We start from the raw sequence: 24,665 nt of genomic DNA, 5'->3' as shown, positions 1-24,665 counted from the left end.
TGGAAGCTTTTATTTGTTTTGTTTTAGTTATTTTTGTGTTCGTGGAACATTTGCCGACAAAGTGTTTTCCTGCAAGTATTTATTTGTTTTGCTTCTTTTTGTAATTTCTGTTTTGTTGTGCTTTTTCTTTGTCCTGTAGTAATCGCGCCGCATTGCCACCTGTGTTCAATAGAACCGCTCAGGTCCGAGAAGTTGGGGCCTCGCCGCAAGGCGAGTGTTTTCAAGACCCGGGGCCGCCCCACCTGGGTACTCAGCGATCATGGACGCTGTATTCGTGGAATTCCTCCGACTTCGTCACCCACAGCTCGCCTCAGAGTTTCTGGCTTTCAAGGCCAATCACACTGCGAGCTCTCTCGAAGACTCCGCCGTGCTCGCTGCTCCTGCGTCGCCTTCGTGCAAAGCGTCTACATCGAGCACCGCAGCCTCCGTCGTGCCTGCCGTTCCCGCGTCGCCTATACTGGCGAGTAAAACTACTGCGTCGTCCGCCGTGGCCACCGTTCCAGCAGCGCGATCATCCGCGGCCTCCGTCGCGCCCTCCAAAACTCCTGCTTGTAGGTCACCTGCGCCCGCCTCCTCGTCCTCCGACTCTGACTCGGAGATGGAGGTCGACCTCGCCCCCGCCTCATCGACGGATGGATTCACCCTGGTACAAAAGGGTAAGAAGCGTGCCGCGGAGTCTCGAGCTCTCGCGGCCGCTAAAATTAGCAAAGCCGCGAACGCGTCGCGCCCCCGCCCTCAGACTCCCGTTGCGCCTCCAGCCCGTGCCACTCCGTCGCCGCGACCGGTGGCGCAATCTAAAACTCAGACCCCTCCCCCGGTTATCCTTCAAGAGAAGGCAGCTTGGGACCGAGTTTCCCTGGCCCTTAAGGCCAAAAATATTAATTTTGCCAGCGCCCGTAATCTCGCCAACGGGATTCAAATAAAAGTAACGACACCCGACGACCATAGGGCCCTCTCAAGTTACCTCCGAAAGGAGCGTATAAGTTTCCACACTTATACGCTCCAGGAGGAGCGCGAACTCCGCGTTGTCATACGTGGAATCCCGAAGGAGCTAGATGCCGATCTCGTCAAGGCAGATCTGATAGAACAAGGCCTACCAGTAAATTCCGTGCACCGCATGCACACCGGCCGCGGTAGGGAGCCATACAATATGGTTTTAGTCGCCCTCCAGCCTACCCCCGAGGGTAAGCAAATTTTTAACATTCGGACCGTCTGTAGGCTCTCCGGTATTGCCGTCGAAGTCCCCCATAAAAAAGGCACTCCTAGTCAGTGCCATAACTGTCAATTGTACGGGCACTCTTCCCGTAACTGTCACGCGCGCCCCCGATGTGTTAAGTGTTTGGGCGATCACGCCACGGCCCTCTGCGCTCGCGACCAAAAAACCGCAACGGAACCGCCTAGCTGCGTCCTGTGTCGAACACAGGGTCACCCCGCGAATTACCGTGGTTGCCCCCGAGCTCCAAAAATAAATCGCCGCGTCGCCCGTCAAAACCGCCTCCGAGCTTCCGGCCCAGACATCAAAGCCACGGTACCCTCTGTGCCGAAGGCTAAGCCTGCTTTCGTGCCGGCGTCGGTGCCCAGCGTCTCGGCTTGGGCTAAACCGTTGCCGTACACGAACACGGCTACAACTCTCTCCCCCGCGACTCGTCCCACCCCCGCGATACGTCCCTCCCCCGCGACCTGCCCTCCGACCGCGTCCGAAAATCTCGCTCTAGCGATTGACTTTTTTCAGTCGATCAACTTTGAGCGTGTTAACGCTTTGGGTGACGCCATTCGCGCCGCCTCCACTGCACAACATTTCATCGCCGTTGTGCAAGAATACGCTGACGTATACGCGTCGTTAAATACGTACGTCCTCCCCTCACTCCGCCGGTAATCAATGGCGTACATTAGTAGAATAAAACCCTTATCCGTAACAATAGGATTTTTTAACGCTTACGGTCTCGCAAATCAACGTGATCAGGTTTGTGATTTTTTGCGTGACCATCAAATTGACATTTTCTTAGTGCAGGAGACCCTACTTAAGCCCGCGCGCCGTGACCCTAAAATCGCGAACTATAACATGGTCAGGAACGACAGGCTCTCTGCCCGTGGTGGTGGTACCGTTATTTACTATAGAAGAGCCCTGCATTGCGTCCCGCTCGATCCTCCCGCGCTCGCTAATATCGAAGCATCAGTGTGCCGAATCTCACTGACGGGACACGCGCCGATCGTTATCGCGTCCGTTTATCTTCCACCGGATAAGATCGTTCTAAGCAGTGATATTGAGGCGCTGCTCGGTATGGGGAGCTCTGTCATTCTGGCGGGCGACCTAAATTGTAAACACATCAGGTGGAACTCACACACCACAACCCCGAATGGCAGGCGGCTTGACGCGTTAGTCGATGATCTCGCCTTCGATATCGTCGCTCCGTTAACCCCGACTCACTACCCGCTAAATATCGCGCATCGCCCGGATATACTCGACATAGCGTTATTAAAAAACGTAACTCTGCGCTTACACTCGATCGAAGTAGTTTCAGAGTTAGATTCAGACCACCGTCCCGTCGTCATGAAGCTCGGTCGCGCTCCCGATTCCGTTCCCGTCACGAGGACTGTGGTGGATTGGCACACGCTGGGCATCAGCCTGGCTGAATCTGATCCACCATCGCTCCCGTTTAACCCGGACTCTACCCCGTCTCCTCAGGATACCGCTGAAGCCATAGACATCTTAACATCACACATCACCTCGACATTAGATAGGTCATCGAAACAAGTTGTAGCGGAGGACTTCCTTCACCGCTTCAAATTGTCCGACGATATTAGGGAACTCCTTAGAGCTAAGAACGCCTCGATACGCGCCTACGACAGGTATCCTACCGCGGAAAATCGTATTCGAATGCGTGCCCTACAACGCGACGTAAAGTCTCGCATCGCCGAAGTCCGAGATGCCAGATGGTCTGATTTCTTAGAAGGACTCGCGCCCTCCCAAAGGTCTTACTACCGCTTAGCTCGTACTCTCAAATCGGATACGGTAGTAACTATGCCCCCCCTCGTAGGCCCCTCAGGCCGACTCGCGGCCTTTGATGATGACGAAAAAGCAGAGCTGCTGGCCGATACATTGCAAACCCAGTGCACGCCCAGCACTCAATCCGTGGACCCTGTTCATGTAGAATTAGTAGACAGTGAGGTAGAACGCAGAGCCTCCTTGCCACCCTCGGATGCGTTACCACCCGTCACCCCGATGGAAGTTAAAGACTTGATCAAAGACCTACGTCCTCGCAAGGCTCCCGGTTCCGACGGTATATCTAACCGCGTTATTAAACTTCTACCCGTCCAACTCATCGTGATGTTGGCATCTATTTTCAATGCCGCTATGGCGAACTGTATCTTTCCCGCGGTGTGGAAAGAAGCGGACGTTATCGGCATACATAAACCCGGTAAACCAAAAAATCATCCGACGAGCTACCGCCCGATTAGCCTCCTCATGTCTCTAGGCAAACTGTATGAGCGTCTGCTCTACAAGCGCCTCAGAGATTTCGTCTCATCCAAGGGCATTCTCATCGATGAACAATTCGGATTCCGTACAAATCATTCATGCGTTCAACAGGTGCACCGCCTCACGGAGCACATTCTTGTGGGGCTTAATCGACCAAAACCGTTATACACGGGAGCTCTCTTCTTCGACGTCGCAAAAGCGTTCGACAAAGTCTGGCACAATGGTTTGATTTTCAAACTATTCAACATGGGCGTGCCGGATAGTCTCGTGCTCATCATACGGGACTTCTTGTCGAACCGCTCTTTTCGATATCGAGTCGAGGGAACCCGCTCCTCCCCACGACCTCTCACAGCTGGAGTCCCGCAAGGCTCTGTCCTCTCACCCCTCCTATTTAGCTTATTCGTCAACGATATTCCCCGGTCGCCGCCGACCCATTTAGCTTTATTCGCCGACGACACGACTGTTTACTATTCTAGTAGAAATAAGTCCCTAATCGCGAAGAAGCTTCAGAGCGCAGCCCTAGCCCTAGGACAGTGGTTCCGAAAATGGCGCATAGACATCAACCCAGCGAAAAGTACTGCGGTGCTATTTCAGAGGGGAAGCTCCACACGGATTTCCTCCCGGATTAGGAGGAGGAATCTCACACCCCCGATTACTCTCTTTAGACAACCCATACCCTGGGCCAGGAAGGTCAAGTACCTGGGCGTTACCCTGGATGCATCGATGACATTCCGCCCGCATATAAAATCAGTCCGTGACCGTGCCGCGTTTATTCTCGGTAGACTCTACCCCATGATCTGTAAGCGGAGTAAAATGTCCCTTCGGAACAAGGTGACACTTTACAAAACTTGCATAAGGCCCGTCATGACTTACGCGAGTGTGGTGTTCGCTCACGCGGCCCGCACACACATAGACACCCTCCAATCCCTACAATCCCGCTTTTGCAGGTTAGCTGTCGGCGCTCCGTGGTTCGTGAGGAACGTTGACCTACACGACGACCTGGGCCTCGAATCAATTCGGAAATACATGAAGTCAGCGTCGGAACGATACTTCGATAAGGCTATGCGTCATGATAATCGCCTTATCGTTGCCGCCGCTGACTACTCTCCGAATCCTGATCATGCAGGAGCCAGTCACCGTCGACGCCCTAGACACGTCCTTACGGATCCATCAGATCCAATAACCTTTGCATTAGATGCCTTCAGCTCTAATACTAGGGGCAGGCTTAGGGACCCCGGTAACCGTACTCGTCGAACTCGACAAAGAGGTCGACGTGCAACCTAACCCATGCATCAGCCCGCTGAGTTTCTCGCCGGATCTTCTCAGCGGGTCGCGATTCCGATCCGGTAGTAGATTCATTCGCGAAACAATTGCTCTTGAGTTGTTAGGTCTCCTTCGGAGGCGCTCGGGCAGTTGTTAGCAAATCCCACCCCTCTTGGCTGAGCCTTAGCTCGCCCACCTGTCCTGGTGAAACTGGAAAGGCCTTCGGGCCACCAGTAAACTTTCAATCATAAAATAGTTATAACGGAACATCCGTAAAAACCACTGTAGATTTATATATTAGTATAGATGTATGTACGTCGGTTTGTAAAAGTTGAGCCATTCATCCATTCATTCGTTTCTATTATCCGGGTTCACTTGTAAAGATTTTTTCTAACTCCAAACCACAAATGAATTTTATTCGTTTCCTCATCGCTGAGGATCATGACAAAAAGTATCAATCGACAAAAATTATGTCAATTTTAGTACTGTGATGGTGTGATTTAAATTGGATTGTACCTATAAACTCGTAATTGTTTACCGTCATTAAACATGTGAAATGAATTGAAGAGCTACGTAAGTCCGACGACTCGTCAATCGCGTAATAGGTCGCTCAATGCGAAAGATTATACGTAATATCTCGTTTCCTGGGTCCGTACTGTGCCCGCGATGCGCGGTTATAATGTTCAGATACAACGCGCGCTAAAATGGACACGTCTGCCGCGTCAGGCGTCTTAATAGTCTGTGCACTGTGAACAAAAATTCGCCAGGTTTGAGCCCCATGAGTTCACCTACTTGTTAAGGCTACGAAGACATAGCCTCTCAGGCCTATCTGCTTTAGTAGTATTAGAAAAAATGACCTAAAGGGCGGTTTCATATCAATATTATTATATTTTATATTCCGCTCTCGTCACCGCTACCGCCACCGCGCTGATCACCGTACTGTGGACTCACACTCGAAATTGGTTAATAGATAAATAAAAAAGTATATTACTATCGAGACAGCACAAATTGGTCTTGCTAAACAGAGGATTATATAGTACATAACTGTTTTGTTTTTTTCTAGATTTGTGTTTTTATTACTGTCGAAAAAAAAGGAGCTACCTAATCTTATGTGATTACCTTCCTTTCACGAATATCCAAAGAAAAAAAATATCGTTGTAATACACTGCCGATGAATGCAGCCAATGGCGGATCCAGGGGGGGGGGGGTCATGGGGGTCATGACCACCCCCTGAGCTGGTTCCAGGATTTAGGTGGACCACTAATTGAATATAATGATTTTATTTATATATTTTGTCACCATACAGATTTTATGTAACTACATACCTTCAATATTTAATTAATTTAATATAATATAATAACTTTGTATAATGGCAAACGTCTGGGAACGAACGCATCTAAATTTGACTATATGACCCCCTCCTGGCTCCAAAACTGGATCCGCCCTTAAATGCAGCAGTTTGATATGACATAGGTGAACTTTCTTTGAGACGTAGACGACAGATAATGGGATTTTAAAACACTCCAAAAACGGGATCGTTCATGCAACATAGTCCTAAAGTTAAATTACGATTAGTCTTTAATGCAATGTTCTCTAGATTCAATGAAGTGTGCAACTGGTCCGTGGCTTGGATGGAGTAACTGTGTCGGCGACTGTAATTACGCTGTCAGACTCAACTACAGATTAGTATTGGTGAGTTCCGGTTTTTTTTTCTTTTCAGCTGAAACATAGCGAGTGCTTTCGAAACAACGGAAGATGACTTTTTAATTTCTGTTTTGCAATAGTGTATCGTAAAACATTTTAACGTAAATAGCAAAGCTTTTTTTGTAGATACGCCACTAGTATTCGTATAATAAACATTTTTTTTGTTGTTCTAAATATAGATTAGGGTGAACGTATTTATAATCTTTACCTACTCATGTCATAAGCGTCTATTCATGTCTTACATGCTTACATGCCTAGTTTTTTTTTTTTTTTATTGCTTAGATCGGTGGACGAGCTCACAGCCCACCTGGTGTTAAGTGGTTACTGGAGCCCATAGACATCTACAACGTAAATGCGCCACCCACCTTGAGATATAAGTTCTAAGGTCTCAAGTATAGTTACAACGGCTGCCCTACCCTTCAAACCGAAACGCATTATTGCTTCATGGCAGAAATAGGCAGGGTGGTGGTACCTACCCGCGCGGACTCACAAGAGGTCCTAGCACCAGTAAAAAGCCTAGTACCAAGTACAAGTAGTAGTACAAGTACAAGTAGTTCCAGGTACAATTTTCACGATGAGTGAATTACTTCGTACCATATAATTTGGTATCGCATAATTTATAAGCTATTTAATCTAATTGCTCGAGGAATTGACAGTCGTTATACAAAACGCTTGAGATATAAAGCACATAATAGATCGTCCTCATGTCTCACGGTGAGTGATACCATACAAATGCTGATGTTTTTGGGCTCCAATAACTACTGAAGATCTGATAGGCGGTAAGACCGACTGCCCGCTTAGACCAATAAAAATATATGTATATATGGTTTTCAGCAGCGTAAATCATTTAAATTTAATACTTTTTCCGGCATAGCAACTAAACTTTGTTGTGTTATTACAGAGTAAAGACTCAGGTCTAGGGACTTCATGTCGAAGGCTTGTGAAGAGTCGCTCCTGCAGGCCAGTCCAGTGTCGGAACGCTATTCTGGCTTCCACAACAGACTCGACCATCGACAAAGATAGCACTTTAAGTAATAGCTTAACTTATGAATAAAACACTTTGTAGACCCTCCTTAATTATTAATCCTTAAAAGTAATCTTTTATAATTAGAACTTCAAAATTTTATAGAAATAGTATCTTATACCTACAGACAAGTTCAGAGATATTGTGATTTATGACTATTTAACGTTATTATATCAATTTCAAGGAACTCATATTAGTGTTATAATAATTGTAGTTATTAATAAATTACATAGATACACCTAATAATCTAATTATTGACAACTGAGAATTCGATTTAATACCTCAACGTGACTCCAGTGACCACTTCACACCAGGAGAGCCGTGAGATCATTCACCCACCAATAAAATAAATAAACATGGCCGCTCTTAGTCTAAACGACTCTAGTTCATCGCTAAACGATTCAAAAATAACTCTAAGAGGTCAAGGTATTTCGTTAACTGTGTCAAGTACATGGCTACGTTATCTCTTAATCGAATTATCATTTGCATATTCAAATGAATTCCTGTTTCTATTTCATAATGTATAAATAAAATTATAATACTCCCGGCCTGTTGTCTATTTGTTTATTTAGTATTTTAAACGAGTGATTGAAAATGTCAACATTTCGACGCCATTTTACTAATCAGTGTTTGACGTACTGACCATAGATTATACACTTAATATATGTACTGACGGGAATATGTCGTCACTGATAAGGTTTTCTTACAAATTTAATAGGCATTTTACGAATGAAAAATCATAAGAGATTAAGATTATTTATTTTCACGTTGGGTAATTTCAATTTAACTTTGTACACATATATGTTATTTACCTATTACTTAAATAATAAGTTTTTAAAAACGAAAACTAAAAAATAATTTCCTTAAATAATACTGTAAAGAAACATCACAGTCACAATTTGTACAGCGCGTCTGTTTGAAGAATATCAAATAACCATTTTGATTCAATAAGAATCTCAACTATTATATAGTGTTGTTGCACCTTGTTGATTTATAAACATAGGAATAATTTTAAAATTTTACAATATAAATAGTGACTTAGTGTATCTTTCTACACTTGATTCAAATTAAATAATACGTAAATGATCCTGGTTGTTTATTCTTGTTAATCTTTGCTAAAAAAACACGAATTAAAAATTAATTCAAAACAATTAACTGTAAATTAATGCAATATATTGAGCAAATTATGACGTATTTCCAACAAATAACCTACCTACATAATAAAATGTCGTTTATTATGTAGATAGGTTATTTGACGTTAACGACAAACGGAGTTCTATATCATACAAATTCTTGTCAAGGAAAAATATGGCGTTGTCTTTGTTGTACATTACATGTTATTGTTGCTCGGTGATTTTATTACAACAATGGGAAATGAGTCGCTACTCGCTGTAGCATTGTGGCATCACGTACTATGTTTTTATTCATTTCACTTTCACTGTGGGCAGTTCTTTATTTACCGCAGCAAAATAGAAATTTCACCTTTAACAGCGATACTCGGACGAATTTCTTTGGTTTGTGATTGTGATGCAGTACGATTTTTGCAAATTGGTACCTAACGGGCGTGGGCTACAAATTACGATCATTATTGTAAGTAACAAAAAAAGCCCGTTTTCGCGCCATTATGAATGTGAAATGTCAGACGTATATAATTAAATCAAAACAACAGGCATAGACTACATACATCTCACTAAAAATATAATTCAAAAGAAAAAAAAAGAGTTGTGAATGGGTAATGATGGGAATTCGAGAGGTCAATTTCAATTTTTACATTTTTACTTCGAGGAGTGGTTGTACATTTAGTCATCCATTAGCGGAGGAGGGAAGCACTTATTATATGAAGGAGCTATGTTATACGATTTTCATAAATCTTTACATTACATTTCTTGGCAACCCGTTAAAGTTTAACATATTTAATTATGACCTAAATACGCACTTTTAGAAAAGCGCATCTCAGTATTCTAATTTCTTCTAAGAACTATTTAAAAATAATTTATTTAGTAAAAGTTACTTAAAGGCAAGATTTTGAGGATCCTTATTTTACAAATGGTTTTTAAATTCGTATAATAGGTGGTATATTTGGGGGTTCGCAGCAACGAGGACCGGTGCATTCTTTGACGCAAGGACAGGAACAACCTAAGTTTCCATATGCTATTAATTCCTTCTTTTCTTCTTCCGTACCTGTTTGAAAATGCTAATATTAGAAGGTGATCGGAGGCCACAGTTTGTCAGAACGTGCAGCTACATCGCATAAAGATTACTTTATGCCTATTATCATTTTTTGAAATTGCCTACGAAAAAGAATTACTGCAAATTTGATGATTAGTGATCACAATCGCTCATTAACCAAAAGGGTTTGGCCAGACTGCTACCTAAAATGGTATAACAATGTCTTTAAGTTTTCGAACCAAATTAGATAATTCACTGTCATAGTGCTTACCTCGTGATGATGTGAGCATGAATTCTGGCTGCAGAGTGACCAGCCCGATTCCGTGGCGTTTGAAAACATCACATACTAGAGCTGAATTCTTGAGATAATCCTATGAAACGAGAAAAAATATGTAGCCTTTCAGTACGCTGGTCAGCGGCGGATTTTACACCAGAGATTCATTTAGATCTGAGCAATCAAAGGTTGTGTAGCTTGTTTACCTCGTGCGTTCCATAAATGACGTGTGCCGTGGCGACCACCTTATCCCTGTGAAGTTGCCACACGTGCAGTTCGTGGATAGCGAAAACTCCTGGGACTCGGAGCGCGGCGGTTCGCAAGTCGCATGCTCCTAGACCTTCAGGCACGGTTTGAAGGAGCACAAGACCAGCAGAACGCACTGAAAGACAATACTGTTGTTTAATACAAAACTCCAAAGATAGTGTAAAACAAATAAAAATATATAAACATGTTATCCATATGCTCTATAGAAGGTGTGGAGGGATGATTTTAGAAAGGTTCCGAAAGCGGCGAATGACCACAGCCCTGACCCGGCATATGCAGCAGTTAACAACCATGCTCACCCTTGACTCGTCATTACAGATTCACCCGTTTGGGGCTGTTAGACACTACTAGTTCTTTTTTTTTATTGCTTAGATGGGTGGACGAGCTCACAGCCCATCTGGTGTTAAGTGGTTACTGGAGCCCATAGACATCTATAACATAAATGCGCCACCCACCTTGAGATATAAGTTCTAAGGTCTCAAGTACAGTTAAAATAAAGTTCGCTTGCTTCATCTAAGGCATAGTTAACAGTACTCGTCGAAGAGTTCGACGTGACACTTAACCCATGTCATGAGCTCTGCTGAGTTTGAAAATGGATCTTCTCTGGTGGTTGTGTTTCCGATTCAGTGGTAGATTCATTCGCAAAAGAGCTTGAACTATTAGGACTCCGTGGGAGTCTTTCAAGTAGTTGTTATTGAACCAACCCACTCGCGGCTGAGCCCTCGAGTTCGCCGAACCATCCTAGTAGAGCTGAAAAGGCATCCCGGCCAACCGGAATATATTTATCCCAAAAAAAAGCTGCTTCTTGAATTTGAGCGCAAATGGCAGTTTCCGCGTACGTATCAAAAACACACGACTATTGGAACACTTGTTTAATATTTTTATTAACTTGAAATGCGACTTGCGCTTATCGCTTTTATATTTGTTATTATTTTAAAATGAATTAGAGGAAGAAAGGACACGCTCAGGATCATGTTTGTGCCACCCGTGTAATTTTATAATACTGTTGTTGGTAACATAATAAAAATTCAATTACTGACTTAAGTTACATATTTCGAAGTGATTTAGCATCATTATCGTTTTAAAGAGCCGCTTGTAATAATTTTTAGATTATAAACATATAATTTCTTAATAGGGCTTAACTGATTATTTTTTAAATAAGTATTCTATTGGAGCTTACTTTATTTACCTTTATCTATGAATGAATTTATCGGTGTCGTCAACATAAAGATAACCTAATTAAAATGATTGTCTAAGTTTTACACAAATATAAAATAGCTAACAGACAATTTGCAAATGCTCACCGAGGATTCAATGAGAATAATTGTTTATTTACGGCAGACAATATTTACGTATAGTGACGTTTTAGAGTCATTTGTATGAACTTACTAGAATAAGGTTATTATGTATTTGCCAACGTTAAATGTTTCATTAGAGGCAATGAAATTTTACGAGAATAGAATTCGACTCGTTAAATCTTTGCAATAAAATTTGCAATTTGAGTGGTGCAATAATTATATATTTGCTTATAACACATTGTTCTTAGTCGTATACTGAATCACAGTTGGATTATAGTTTATTATACAATATTTTACAAAAATGAAAACCTGATTAATTAAAATCAGAATATCACCAATGTAGGCAGAGTCAAATAAACATGCATTATTAAGTACCTATATAACGCAAAACAACTAGTTAGATCTTCATAAACATTAAATGGGACTAAATGAGAAGTATCAGATAGGCGTTCGGGTAGCTGTTAGCAAATCCCACCCCTCCTGGCTGAGCTTTTGCCCGCCCAACTGCCTTGGTGAAAAAAAAAAGAACCAGCTTTCAAAGTAGCAGGTGAAGAAAGTATCAATGAAATCGGTTCACCCAGAAAAATATTTTGTGCCAGGGCACATAAAAGAAAACAGTCGAATTGAAAACCCCCTGCTTTTTTTAAAGTTAATTCGGTTGATAAAGTATTTGGTCGGTGTTTGACCTGTAGAGTATACTTACTGAATGGATAGTTGAATACTACGAGAACGATAGCAGCACACGCAGACAGGGCTGGGTCCGCGATACGAGAGGCCTCGTGTTCCCACTCTGCTGTGAGACCAGCCGCTATCACGAACAGACTGCCTTGTATTAGAAAAAGTATGCTTAAAAATGTGAAACGCATTCATGCTTTTTAAAACAATCCGAGACGAATACGTATGTGATATTAGTTATTTATTTCGGTAATTCGAGTAGTAAATCCCGATCATGCTTTGCTTTGACTAACGCTCTAAATGTAAAATGTGAACTCTCGCTACCAAGTTCAAATTAATGGCACTAGAATTCCGATCAATAATATATGAAGCGATTGTCATTGCAACTTGCATAATTGGCAACAAAAACAACAAATATAGAAGATGAACAAATAAACATTTGTTGTGTAAATATCGCGTTTAGGTATATTTTTCATTGTTACTTAGCAACATTGTTACGTTAACTTTAAATCAAAACAAATCATAAAAATTCAAATACAAAATTCCTCAAAGCTGTTTAATATTACATTTTGCTATGCTCGATAATAAAATTACATAGGTTTAATTTACACTAGCTAGCTACCCGTATTATAGGTAATAGTTATTATCACGTGGGTGGAGATCCGTGCTCTGCAGTAAGATGAACCTGTCCCGTATTTCTAACCTATGGTTGAAACTATTTCCATACCGAATATCTTCAAAATCGGTTAAGTGGTTTGACAGGGAACATGTAACAGACAGAGAGTCAAAAATATACCTAATAAAATATCGCTGGTTTGTGTTCCTTTACTTGTCTAAAGTAACCCAATTTCAATTTTTTATAATTTTGTTTTCATATGTTTTCGTTAGGTAATTACAATCTACTCTTTTGGCGGATACACATTTATTTATGACTACGGAGCGGAATCGTGCCTACGAGTATAACGTAGTTCAATTAAAGCAACACGTGTCCTAGATTTGCTACGTAATAAAACATCACCTTCATTCATTAAGATTGATGGGTTAATAATACGGCGCGATGTCGTTATTGGATATAAATGACAGATTTGAAAACACGACGATCATAGCGTTAAGATACGTAGTAATGTTCATATAGTTTATTTTTATTTTTTATTGCTTAGCCGGGTGGACGAGCTCAGAGCCCACCTGGTGTTAAGTGCTTACTGGACCCCACTGCTACCCACCTTGAGATATGTTCTAAGGTCTCAGTATAGTTACAACGGCTGCCCTACCCTTCAAACCGAAACGCATTACTGCTTACCCGTGCCTACCCGTGCGGAATCACAAGTGGTCCTACCACCAGTAAAAAGCAGGTCTTTAATAGTTTGATTACGAAATAGTCTTAATATATAAAGATTCTGTTCTGGTTACAATGTACCTAATAAAAGTATTGTTACTAAGTGAAATTCGAAATAAAATCAGTCTTTCAAGGCTTCATGAGTGTATGTTCTGTTACTTATTTGAATTGACAGTTGCTGTGAAGCAATTAGGTTTTATTTTTATTACTCAGTTAGGTGAATAAGCTTATCTGAACATCACACAGTGAATGTCACCGTCCAACATGAGGTCGAGGTTCTAATTGAATTATTGAACGGCTGTCCCAACCTTTCAAACGAATGAATGTGTTAGTGACAGAAATAGATAGGATGGTTGTACCTACTCTTGCGGACTTAGAACTTAGAACTCGCCGTACCATCGATAGTATCGATCGTAACGTTCGATTTTAATTGAGTGACACCGTATTGCGATTTGTAATACTGTGTTGGTCTTTTACCACGATTCTGGCACTACATTTTTAAGGTTGGTTGGGTTTTCATTGGTTTACATGAATATAGTAATAAATAAGATATAGCGCTATATTATAAACAAAACTATTTATACGTTTTAATATAAAACTGTATAGTATTCGAATGGTCGGAAATAATATATTTTTTTTTATTGCTTAGGTGGGTGGACGAGCTCACAGCCCACCTGATGTTAAGTGGTTACTGGAACCCATAGACATCTACAACGTAAATGCGCCACCCACCTCGAGATATAAGTTCTAAGGTCTCAGTATAGTTACAACGGCTGCACCACCCTTCAAACCAAAACGCATTACTGTTTCACGGCAAAAACAGGCAGGGTGGTGGTACCAACCCGTGTGGACTCCCAAGAGGTCCTACCACCAGTAATTACGCAAATTATAATTTTGCGGGTTTCATTTTTATTACACGATGTTATTCCTACACCGTGGAAGTCAATCGTTAACATTTGTTGAGTACGTATTTCATTAGAAAAATTGGTACCCGCCTGCGGGATTCGAACACCGGTGCCTCGCTTCAACATGAATGCACCGGACGTCTTATCATCATACGAATGTACCGGACGTCTTATCATCATACGAATGTACCGGACGTCTTATCGTCTTAATATACCTAATGGTAATAAAAAAACGCGAACTTAACATTAGTTTTAATTATTTCTATGACTCGCGAAAACCCAAGAAAATACTATGGCTATAGTAGTAGTCATACAAATCTCATAGTATCAAATTATTTACTCCATCCACAGATTTTAAAATAGGTAGATAGGTATTCTACAAAAAAAAAAACAATTTATGTTTTTTTAAATTATTCAAGTCTCTCAATTAAAGAATCAACCATACGGTTGCAACGCCGCCCAAGGCTGTTGCAAATCTTAAGTATGAAATTGTTCATAATTGATTATTTTCTAACCGCCAAGTTAATTTACTGTCAATAAAATTGTTCATTGAAACTGCACGCTTCGTTTTACGCGACAAGCTACTTGAATTCCGTTGTAGCTTACTTGCAATATCAGCAGGAGCGTGTGCCAGGACCGGTTCCCCTGAGCCAGTCTTCAACACCACACCACCACCTTCAGTGACGCTCAGTCGCCGACTGTAGCTGAGTTCACGACCTGTTAATATAAATGTACATTAATCACATTTTTACATACAAAGTTTGGCCCGCCTGGTATCTGGCTACTACTGGAGCCTATAGGAGATTACAACGTGAATGGTGTTGGTGGTAGGGCGTGTTGTAAGCCCGCACTGGTAGGTACCACCACCCCTGACTACTTCTGCATTGAAGCAGTACGGCGTTTCGGTTTGAAGTTTGGGGCTGTTGTACTATGAAACTGAGACTTTAGAACTTATGACTCAAGGAAACAGCGTCTACGTCGTTGATGTCTATGGGCTCCAGTATCCACTTAACATCAGGTGGGCTGTAAACTCGTCCATCCATCAAAGCAATAAATAAAAACCTTGAATATGACTATCAAGTGACAGAAATGGGCCCGATGGTGATAGTTGCCCCTTTAGAATTTCCAATAATTACGCTAATTAAATCATTTTTACAGGACTTATTAAAGAAAGTTATTTCTTCATGGTTAGGTTATTTGTCGTGTGTTCAGTATGCATTGACTTGAAAAAACTTGGTAAATGTCTTCTAAATTAAAATTTCTCTAATCGGTTATACCGTTGATGCTTTTAAGATACATTCAATAAGTCCTTTCAGGATTTTATGAATTACCAATTAATAAATATATAGCAACAGGCCATAGTTTAACGAAAACTACGAGTTTCACGGAATTATTGTGCTACAATACCTATGTTAACTTCATTTGAACATTTTTATGATGATTATAAAAGTACATACTATTATTGTTGGAAGTAAAAAAATTTTAGACATAATATTGAAAATAAAACAAGTCCGCTGAGTTTATCTGGTCTTCACATGACTCTTTATGGTATAGATGAAACAGTTTATTTTGACATTTATGTTATATGCCATTTAAATTGTATTACATAACCTTGGTTTTGTATAACCAAGTAGTTTAATACAATTTCGTAATAGGATTTCATAGTATCAGTATGGTCATTCCGCGTTTCTCGAATACAATTAGCAAATCTTTCCTATTCCAAATCTGTAATCGCTGTCGACGTAATTCTCAAATCCGTTTAGATATATTTCATAATTTGTACGACTATGGGCATATTGGTAACGTTTTTGTCCCCAATAAATGCGGTGATTATGAGATCAGGTTTTCGTGTCAATTCGTTTATTTGTAACGCTGCAAATGTTAACAGAAAAATCGTGTAGGAGTTGACCCACTTAAAAATCTAGACCGTGTTCGTACATAAATGGTTGTTCTGTGGACTACTTTCGCGGACCACTTTGAACCATCTCATGCTAGTTGTAGAATTATTAAGCTCGGGTCTTAACTAGCAAGTTTAATTAACTAAGTTTATAAATCTTCCGAGTTTTGAGGAACATTTTGGATTAGCTCAAAGTAAAAGGTTTTGATAGAAATCGTTCTCTGGAATTGTTACTGTCCGCTTGATGAAGAGTAATTATTATTAGTTGCCGTTGCGTACTGCTACCGGACTTGATGAAGTTGGAAAGGCTTCCAACAACACTTCTATCCCAAAAAAGCATACTGCCTAAGACTCTGTCTTTATAACCCTCGTTTCGAGAGTACAAGGAAGCATCAACAATTTGCGGGTTGAGTGTTGGCTAAAGATCTTGAAGTCGAGATGGGCGTTTCGCATATCCTTATCTTTCGATAGCCGGCAGATAATCATCGTGTAAGATGGGACAAGTCCATTAGCTAAGATGTTCATCGCTTTGTAAACCAAGGAAGTTATTCTGGTAAGCTTAAAATCGTAAAGATTTGATCGATCTTCGGTGTAGAGTATTGCTTGGGTAAAAGTGCTCTTGAGCAATGTTCTATGAAGAGTCGTAAAAATGTTGTTATAACATTTTATATGGTTATTAAAGAAAATGACATCAATCATTATTCTTGTTATCAGTAATAATTTCGTTTTTTTTTATTGCTTAGATTGGTGGACGAGCTCACAGCCCACCTGATGTTAAGTGGTTACTGGAACCCATAGACATCTACAACGTAAATGCGCCACCCACCTTGAGATATAAGTTCTAAGGTCTCAAGTATAGTTACAACGGCTGCCCCACCCTTCAAACCAAAACGCATTTCTGCTACACGGCAGAAATAGGCAAGGCGGTGGTACCTACCCGTCCTGACTCACAAGAGCTCCTATCACCAGTAAAAAACAGTTTTATAATAAGTACTAAAGAAAGATAAACTATCTTATGAAATCTTTTAAATTTTGATTTCGTTTTTAATAGGTCATTCACGGCTAAATCTAACGTTTTTACTGTCATATATTATTTCGTCCGTGACCACAGAAACATTTAAGTATTCAAAAAATCGGAAATATTTGAGTAACAATAAAGAAAAAGCGTGATAAAACTGTAAAAATAGTTTTAATTATATCCACGAAACGTGAAAATCGAAGCAAAAATACTACCTACCTATATGATTAAATTTCCATTTTATTGTGTTCTGTCATCTATTGCGTAATGTAAACGTACTATTGTTTACAGCGATTCTAATCATAGTTATTACGTTAGTTACCCTCAGATACTCGTAATGTTTTCATAACAAGCTCCTTGACTTTAGCCGTGTAATGCACGATAACTAACAGGCAATCAAAGACAAGCATTTACCTAAGTCACAGGTATTATTTTATAAATATTTAATTCATACATGTTCGATCATGTAAATACAGAGAATGAGTTGTATGCAATGTGTTATTGAGTCTCTTACTGATTGTAATTTAATATTATCTAATATTTTTATTTTATTTTATTTTAAACTGATGCTTGATAAATAAATAAATCAGTAGGTTCAATCACTAAATTTAGAAGTGTCTCCTATTAGTAATCTAAAATAACAAATGTTTGTCTTTATCTTCAGTACTAGATTAGGTTTTCGTAGTGAAACATCAAGCTACTGAAGCGTTATCTTTGTAGTTTGGTATCATCCACAATTGAACTTATGTAGGTAATTAATATAATTTTACGTCGATAGTTTAATATTTTTAAGATACAGTGTTACTTTGAATTGATTAATTTTTTTTTAAATTAATTAGCTCCAACAGCATCCTGACCATGATGTTCGAGATTAGATGGACCTTTTCTCAATCATTGTAGAGAGGTCCACAAAATTTGCTCGTAATGGTCAACTATTACAATTGTATGTATGTATGTTGTTCTTTTCTTTTGTTACTACATCCTTACTATCTATCATCATCATCAATCAGTGTTACTAACATTAATATGGATTAATATTATCTGAAATAAATGAATTTAATAATAATTACTGAAAACTATGTAACCGATTGAAAACTTACCAGCAAGTAGCATGTAGTTGATTGCGTTAAAGAGCAAGCCTATTACAGCGCTGCCGACAATGACTCTGGGGTAGCGCGGTGGTGGCCCGTGCGATGAATGCACGCCAAGTTGCAGAGCATTCACCACTAGCGCTAGAGCGAAAGACGCGAAGAGCACGTGGACAGATAGCCGACCCACGACCTCGATGCGAGCCCATCCGAATGTGTTCCGCAGGCGACCTTCGCGACCGGTTCCCTCGTCTGCTCTTTCGTACTGCATTCAAAAACATGGTATTTGTTTAGTAACAAATTATTTCATAATAAGATTTGTTGCCTACTACAAATGGTCACCGTCCTCTTCGAACTCGTCGCTTGCGGCGAAGGGCTCGACGAGCGAATTAACCCATAGACACAGCCCACTGAGTTTCTCGTCGGATCTTCTCAGTGGGTCGTGTTTCCGATCCGGTGGTAGATTTTGCGAAGCACTGCTCTTGCTAGGGCCAGTGTTAGCATCACTCCGGTTTGAGCCCCGTCAGCTCACCTACAGTTAAGGTTACGCTAAAATAGCCTCTCAAGGCTCTCAAGGCAAGCTTAGGTAGGAAAAAAAAACTACAAATTTTTATTTATCATTTTTACCACCGCACCGCTGGCCACCGGAGTATAGTTCATCCATACGACCTGGAGCTACTGCGTTCATCCACAGTGCGTTTCCAGAGACCTTTTTTCCACGTACCATCTGGCTTTGGAATGAGCTCCATCCACAGTGTTTCTCGAGCGCTATGACATGTCCTCCTTTAAATGACGCTTGTGGAGAGCACTTAACGTCAGGCAGTGGCTTGGCTCTGCCCCTGACGTTGCTGAAGATCATGGGCGACGGCAACCATTCACCATCAGGTAGGCCGTATGCTCTTCTGCCTTCAAGGACAAAAAAAATATATGTACCTTAAAGGAAATAAGCGTTGTGATGAGTCCCACAAGTCTACACAGAGAGTGGCACGTGTCAACGAGTAGTGTTGGAGAGTTTGTGAAGTGTGATGCGAATAATCTTCCGCCGAAGCCGGCGACAGCCAACAGGAGGGCTAATAGTGATCGTGGTGGAGGCAGCCATTGTAACCATTCCTTCATTGCCATTCCGATGGACTTAAATCTGTTGAATAATATAAAATATTATGTGCGACCTTATAATTTAACTAGTGTTCGATCACACAATGAAATTTAACAAAAATCATCGACGCCTTAACATTTCCATGCATTTTGTATTAGATTGTGTTCTTTGACTTATTGATAATATATTTTCTTGTAAATTGGTATTTAATGGTATCAACAGCTCGTATTTGAGTAATAAACAAAAAATATATACTGAAAAACACAAGCGAAAAATTTCGGGACAGAGCTTTTACTTTTTTCTATTTTAATAAAGATCATAAAGACTATATCACTGTTCGCATTAATAAATTGCACCAATGACGTAGTGTTGAGGTAAGTATTTTGTAATCTGACAATGTTTTAAAATCGTTTAATACGGTGTCATGGATACAGCGACATCGTTTGTTACTGTTAACCGTTTAATTTTAATATTTGTTAGATGTATTTCGAAGAACACAAATTAGAGATACGGTAATGTCTGAACAATTGTTATCGAAATTAATGCGACCGCATTATCAATTAAGAAATTAACTTAAAACTTAACATTTAATTATAATTACAATCATTAAGTTAATTGAAGTAGTTAAACCTGTGTTAAGAATATCGAAACAAGCAAACTCATTGAGTATCACTTTGTTTATACAAAAGAGTTCGTAGCTTGAACTATATTAACTAGTTTAATGAGCACCAAGTACCACTAAGAAGTCTAACGAAAGTTATTATAACAAAAAAATACTTCATTTAAAATACTGTGTTAATTCTGTGCAGCCTGCCTTTTTGAACAGTAGTGTCGGAGTTTATTGAAATGATTTTTGATTTATTTGGGTATTTAATATGAGCATAAACATATATTTCAAATACTACATTACGTTAATTATCGCAACATACATCAATAAATCAACATTTCATTTCTTACCGCTGGATTTTAAGACACTGTCAGTCAATAAATAATCGAAAAATAATTCACTTGAATCACAGCGGGATATCGAAATGATTTATTCAATGTATGGAATCCATACAGCGGTCATCGCGTTACTAATGAGATATTTGTCAGTCAAATATATTTATCCACGTTACATTTTCGTGAGGACCATAAAATTTTCCGTGTCAATGAAAACACATGTACCTGTATGCAAATAAGATATGATAATCCCTGAGATTAATGGCTACGTTAATGATAAACGTTGTACAGTCGATCTTAAGATAAATTTTAGTACAGCTACTGCTACTAAGTAGTTAGCTAAATTTCGTTCCAGCAAGATGTCGTTCAATTTGAATCGTAATAGCCTATCTCCGGTATAATTCGAACAATAAAACCAATTTGTTTGTACTGTTGCGTTTTACAATTTGGATGTTTTTGTCTGTTGCTGCGTCTCGCGTGATGAGTCTTTGTTTTGTTCAACGACAGTTTCGGTTTCTTCGGTTTTCCGTGTAATTTCGTGCTCTATTTACTTATTATTCGACGATCCATATGTCCAAAGAATTGACATAAGTAGAATGTAAAGCACGGTACTATAATTGAACACGGTGTTGTAATGATGTGTGATCGTGGTTCATTTTATAGATTATTAAAAATTTATTCGTGATATTGCATATTGAGAATCCGCACGGATGAGTACAACGATATCCGGTTTTCCGGTTTTTAGGGCAGTGCTAGTACTGCCCTAAAAGCAGCAGAAGAGAAGCTCATACAAATGAGACTTCAATCCTATGTCTCAGAGTAGGCAGTAGTATTAACGTTGTCTTGTCTAGGAGACCAATGTATAGGGACAATGAACAAACATATTGTGAAATCGCCCACCTGTCCTGGCGAAACTGGAAAGTCCTGCAGGCCACAAGTAATCCATCATTTAAAAAATATATTAGAAAAGGCCCGTTAATAAATAATAAACGAACACGTCTTCTTCTATTTGACAGTAGCATTAATTGGCTTTGGCATTAACTGTATTTTTCTTCAAACCTCTACTTACTTTCTACAATAATGACTGTTATTGTTTTTTTTTTATATTATAGTCGTTCGGTTTTAAGAAGACTGGTTTCGATATTTTTCGTCACATGATATAACAACGTGGTAACAAACAAGGTTGTTAAGGTTAAGTTTTTTCATTGAGGTTGTTTTTAAGGGAACACATTTTGTCAATGTTATTGTCGGTTGTGAGCTACAAAAAAAGGGACATAAATATTTTCAAATCAAGTTTTGTTCCGCAAAATAATATTAGCTGTTAAGTTCTTGATACGAAGGGTACCACCCACCCACTGGGTGGTAAATGTGCCACACACCTTGAGATATAAGTTGTAAAGTCTCAAGTATAGCTACAACGGCTGGCCCAACCTTCATACCGAAACGCATTACTGCTTCACGGCAGAAATAGGCAGGGTGGTGGTTACCTACCCGCGCGGACTCACAAGAGTTCCTACCACCAATAATTACGCAAATTATGATTTTGCGAGTTTGATTTTTACTACACGATGTTTTTCCTTCACCGTGGAAGTCGATCGTGAACATTTGTTGAGTACGTATTTCATTAGAAAAATTGGTACCCACCTGGTATTCGAACACCGGTGCATCGCTCAACACGAATGCACCGGACGTCTTATCCTTAAGGCCACGACGACTATCGACTGATAGATTTAATGTAGACATTAGTGACAATGTTTACATTTTGATTACATAATGATTGATTTGATTATATAATGTATATCGATTAAAAATAACGTCAAATTTAAACTAAACTAAAACAATTGCCCCCGCACTATAGTTCTTAGTTTTATCGCGGGAAGCTACTATGATGAAAGCATTCGCCATATTTATTGTTACGTACTGGGGCATAAAGATCCTCGAGTAGAGACCACGTACTGGCAAACGCAGTGTGAGACGGCCACATATCAGAGGGACCGACGACCTAGTGAAAATCGCTGGGTCACGATGGATGCAGGTGGCAACGGACTATGACAATTATATCTATACTAATATTATAAAGCTGAAGAGTTTGTTTGTTTGTTTGTTTGTTTAAACGCGCTAATCTCAGGAACTACTGGTCCAATTTGAAAAATTATTTCAGTGTTAGATAGCCCATTTATTGTGGAAGGCTATACGCTATATAACATCACGGTAAGACCGATACAAGTGGAGAACCATTAAAGAATGTTTCAAAATATTTTCACTTTCAACGTAAATGAAGTGGGAGGTAAAATTTAGCGTTATGCCAAAGTAACTATTCCACGCGGACGGAGTCGCGGGCAAAAGCTAGTATACGAACTATAACGGCGATAACGGAGATATTGATTGTTAGTATTTAAAGAATCAAAATTTAACATTAGGCTAGATTAGGTGTAATTTTATATTAAAATTTAATAAAGAAAATGAAATGTATAAAAAGAAAACAATTTGTCATCCGTGACTAATAAAAGCGTAAAAAATTGGAAATAATACAGTGAAAAAAGCAAACACGAGATTAAACCTTAAAAGAAATTTTAATTGATATTTGTATATAATATGTATATATATATACATTTTTTTATTTTTTTTTATTAATTTTTTTTTTTACTCACGCAAATTTATTAATAGTTAACTATCAAATGAGCATTATAGGAGTATTACAAAATCGAATCAAGGACCAACTATTATATTTTATGTTCATATTGATTTATTTCTAATAACTAATGCAATTTCGGTGTTAGCATTTAATATTTCGAATATGTTTTATTACATATGTACTAAAATATTAAATTGCAGACCAAATAAAACATTATCGAAGACTATTAGGATATAAAGTGGAATACAGTGAACATAGTTTCTGCATTTATTATCCGTCTTAGTAACCAGTAGTAGTTAGTAACCACATTGATAAAGAAGTGAATTACCAGCAGACGTTAAGTGCCCTTGAGATTACAAAATATCAGACTTTTGGATACGCAATGTTTTATCGTAGGATTAACATTATAGATATTACATAGTTCCATCGCCACATTTACCGCCTCTATCAGCGGAATATTTTCTTTTCTATACTAATATTATAAAAAGGAAAGATTTGTTTGTTTGTTTGTATTGAATAGGCTCCGAAACTACTGAACCGATTTGAAAAATTCTTTCACTGTTTGGAAGCTACACTATTCCCGAGTAACATAGGCTATAATCTTATTTGAAAAAAAAAAGTGATCCTTACTAAAACTTAAATAATGTAACCCGAGGTGTAAAAAAATTATCTAACATATTCTTTACATCGCGTGCCCTGCAAAAACTATTGATGATAGAATAAAATAATGTACTACGACTTTGTAGAACACATTATTATTTACAAAAAATGTCCCGACAGCATATGTCTAATTATTATAGTTATGCCGCAAAACGACGTCAAATATCGTTGAAGTTTTTGTTAAAGACCCGAGCGGAGCCGGAGCGGGCCGCTAGTTTAAATATAAAATTAAACGATCGTGGTCTCTTTACGCATAGAAAGACAAGTAATGTGCTGGTTCAGTTGATTTCATTATGATTCAGATGAGTGAAATTAGAAAGGTCAGAGAAAATATAAATATGAGACGTTGGATTCGGGCGGTTGATCAGCACGCGTGCTAACGGTGTCGCGACTGTTGTCTACTACTGATATAGAAGTCGCGCACCGGCGCGGCTACTAGTTTAAAATATATAAACAAACACGCATGTTTCGAACGCGTGAATCTGCGCCCAAAACTATATTAATCATTTGCCCACATAACGCGATATTTTTATTTTATTCGAAACCGCCTTAACGACTCGGCGAATAACCTCGATTTTAAGTCACTGTAAATTTAACACATTTTATAAAATCATAATCGATATATGGGAAAAAAAGGGATACGCGCTCACCTTTATAATATACTTTTTGGCAGCTTTTATTAATTGGCAGCACGAATTAAAATAAAACTCTGCAATTATGTGACACACTGTTGTTTTGAAAACACAAGGCGGTCGCGATTCAGGCACATACATATCACTTGAAAAATAACTGATGTTTTTTCTTTTATGAACGTTTGAATTTTGCGGAGTCTTTAGTCGGTAAGGTTGGTACGGCGACGTCGTTTGCAATACTGAGTGAGTGAACGATGCCAGGCAGAGCGGCGGTGCGCGTGCGCACTCTCTGTTATCGATGAAC

At 39.6% G+C, this 24,665-nt stretch overlaps 2 protein-coding genes across 3 annotated transcripts in view; one reads left to right on the top strand and one right to left on the bottom strand.

Moving 5' to 3' along the window:
- Nucleotides 1-8,555, top strand: part of LOC114241762 (spondin-1) — a 20,651-nt gene extending 12,096 nt beyond the window's left edge. The window contains exons 14-15 of the mRNA XM_028172718.2: nt 6,339-6,433; nt 7,347-8,555. Of these exons, the coding sequence (XP_028028519.2) occupies nt 6,339-6,433; nt 7,347-7,499 (248 nt within the window). The 3' untranslated portion in view covers nt 7,500-8,555. The remainder of the gene's footprint in view (nt 1-6,338; nt 6,434-7,346) is intronic.
- ZnT77C (Zinc transporter 77C) lies at nt 8,212-24,665 on the bottom strand. 2 transcript variants are annotated; one of them, XM_028172720.2, is made up of 8 exons: nt 24,380-24,665; nt 19,330-19,534; nt 18,409-18,661; nt 15,000-15,110; nt 12,181-12,303; nt 10,119-10,294; nt 9,910-10,009; nt 8,212-9,650 (listed from the first exon to the last, which is right to left on the bottom strand). In XM_028172720.2, exons 2-8 carry the CDS (start codon nt 19,516-19,518, stop codon nt 9,523-9,525), a joined length of 1,080 nt encoding a protein of 359 aa, XP_028028521.2. In that variant the 5' UTR covers nt 19,519-19,534; nt 24,380-24,665; the 3' UTR covers nt 8,212-9,522. The 2 variants fall into 2 exon arrangements, with proteins under 2 accessions (XP_028028521.2, XP_089588704.1); XM_089732578.1 differs by lacking the exon at nt 24,380-24,665 and having other exon boundaries at nt 19,330-19,572.

This window comes from Bombyx mandarina, chromosome 13 (assembly GCF_030267445.1).
Source record: "Bombyx mandarina strain Sakado chromosome 13, ASM3026744v2".
NCBI lineage: Eukaryota > Metazoa > Arthropoda > Insecta > Lepidoptera > Bombycidae > Bombyx > Bombyx mandarina.
The sequence above is the reverse complement of the archived record's forward strand: the minus strand, read 5'-3'. Positions and strand labels throughout refer to the sequence as shown.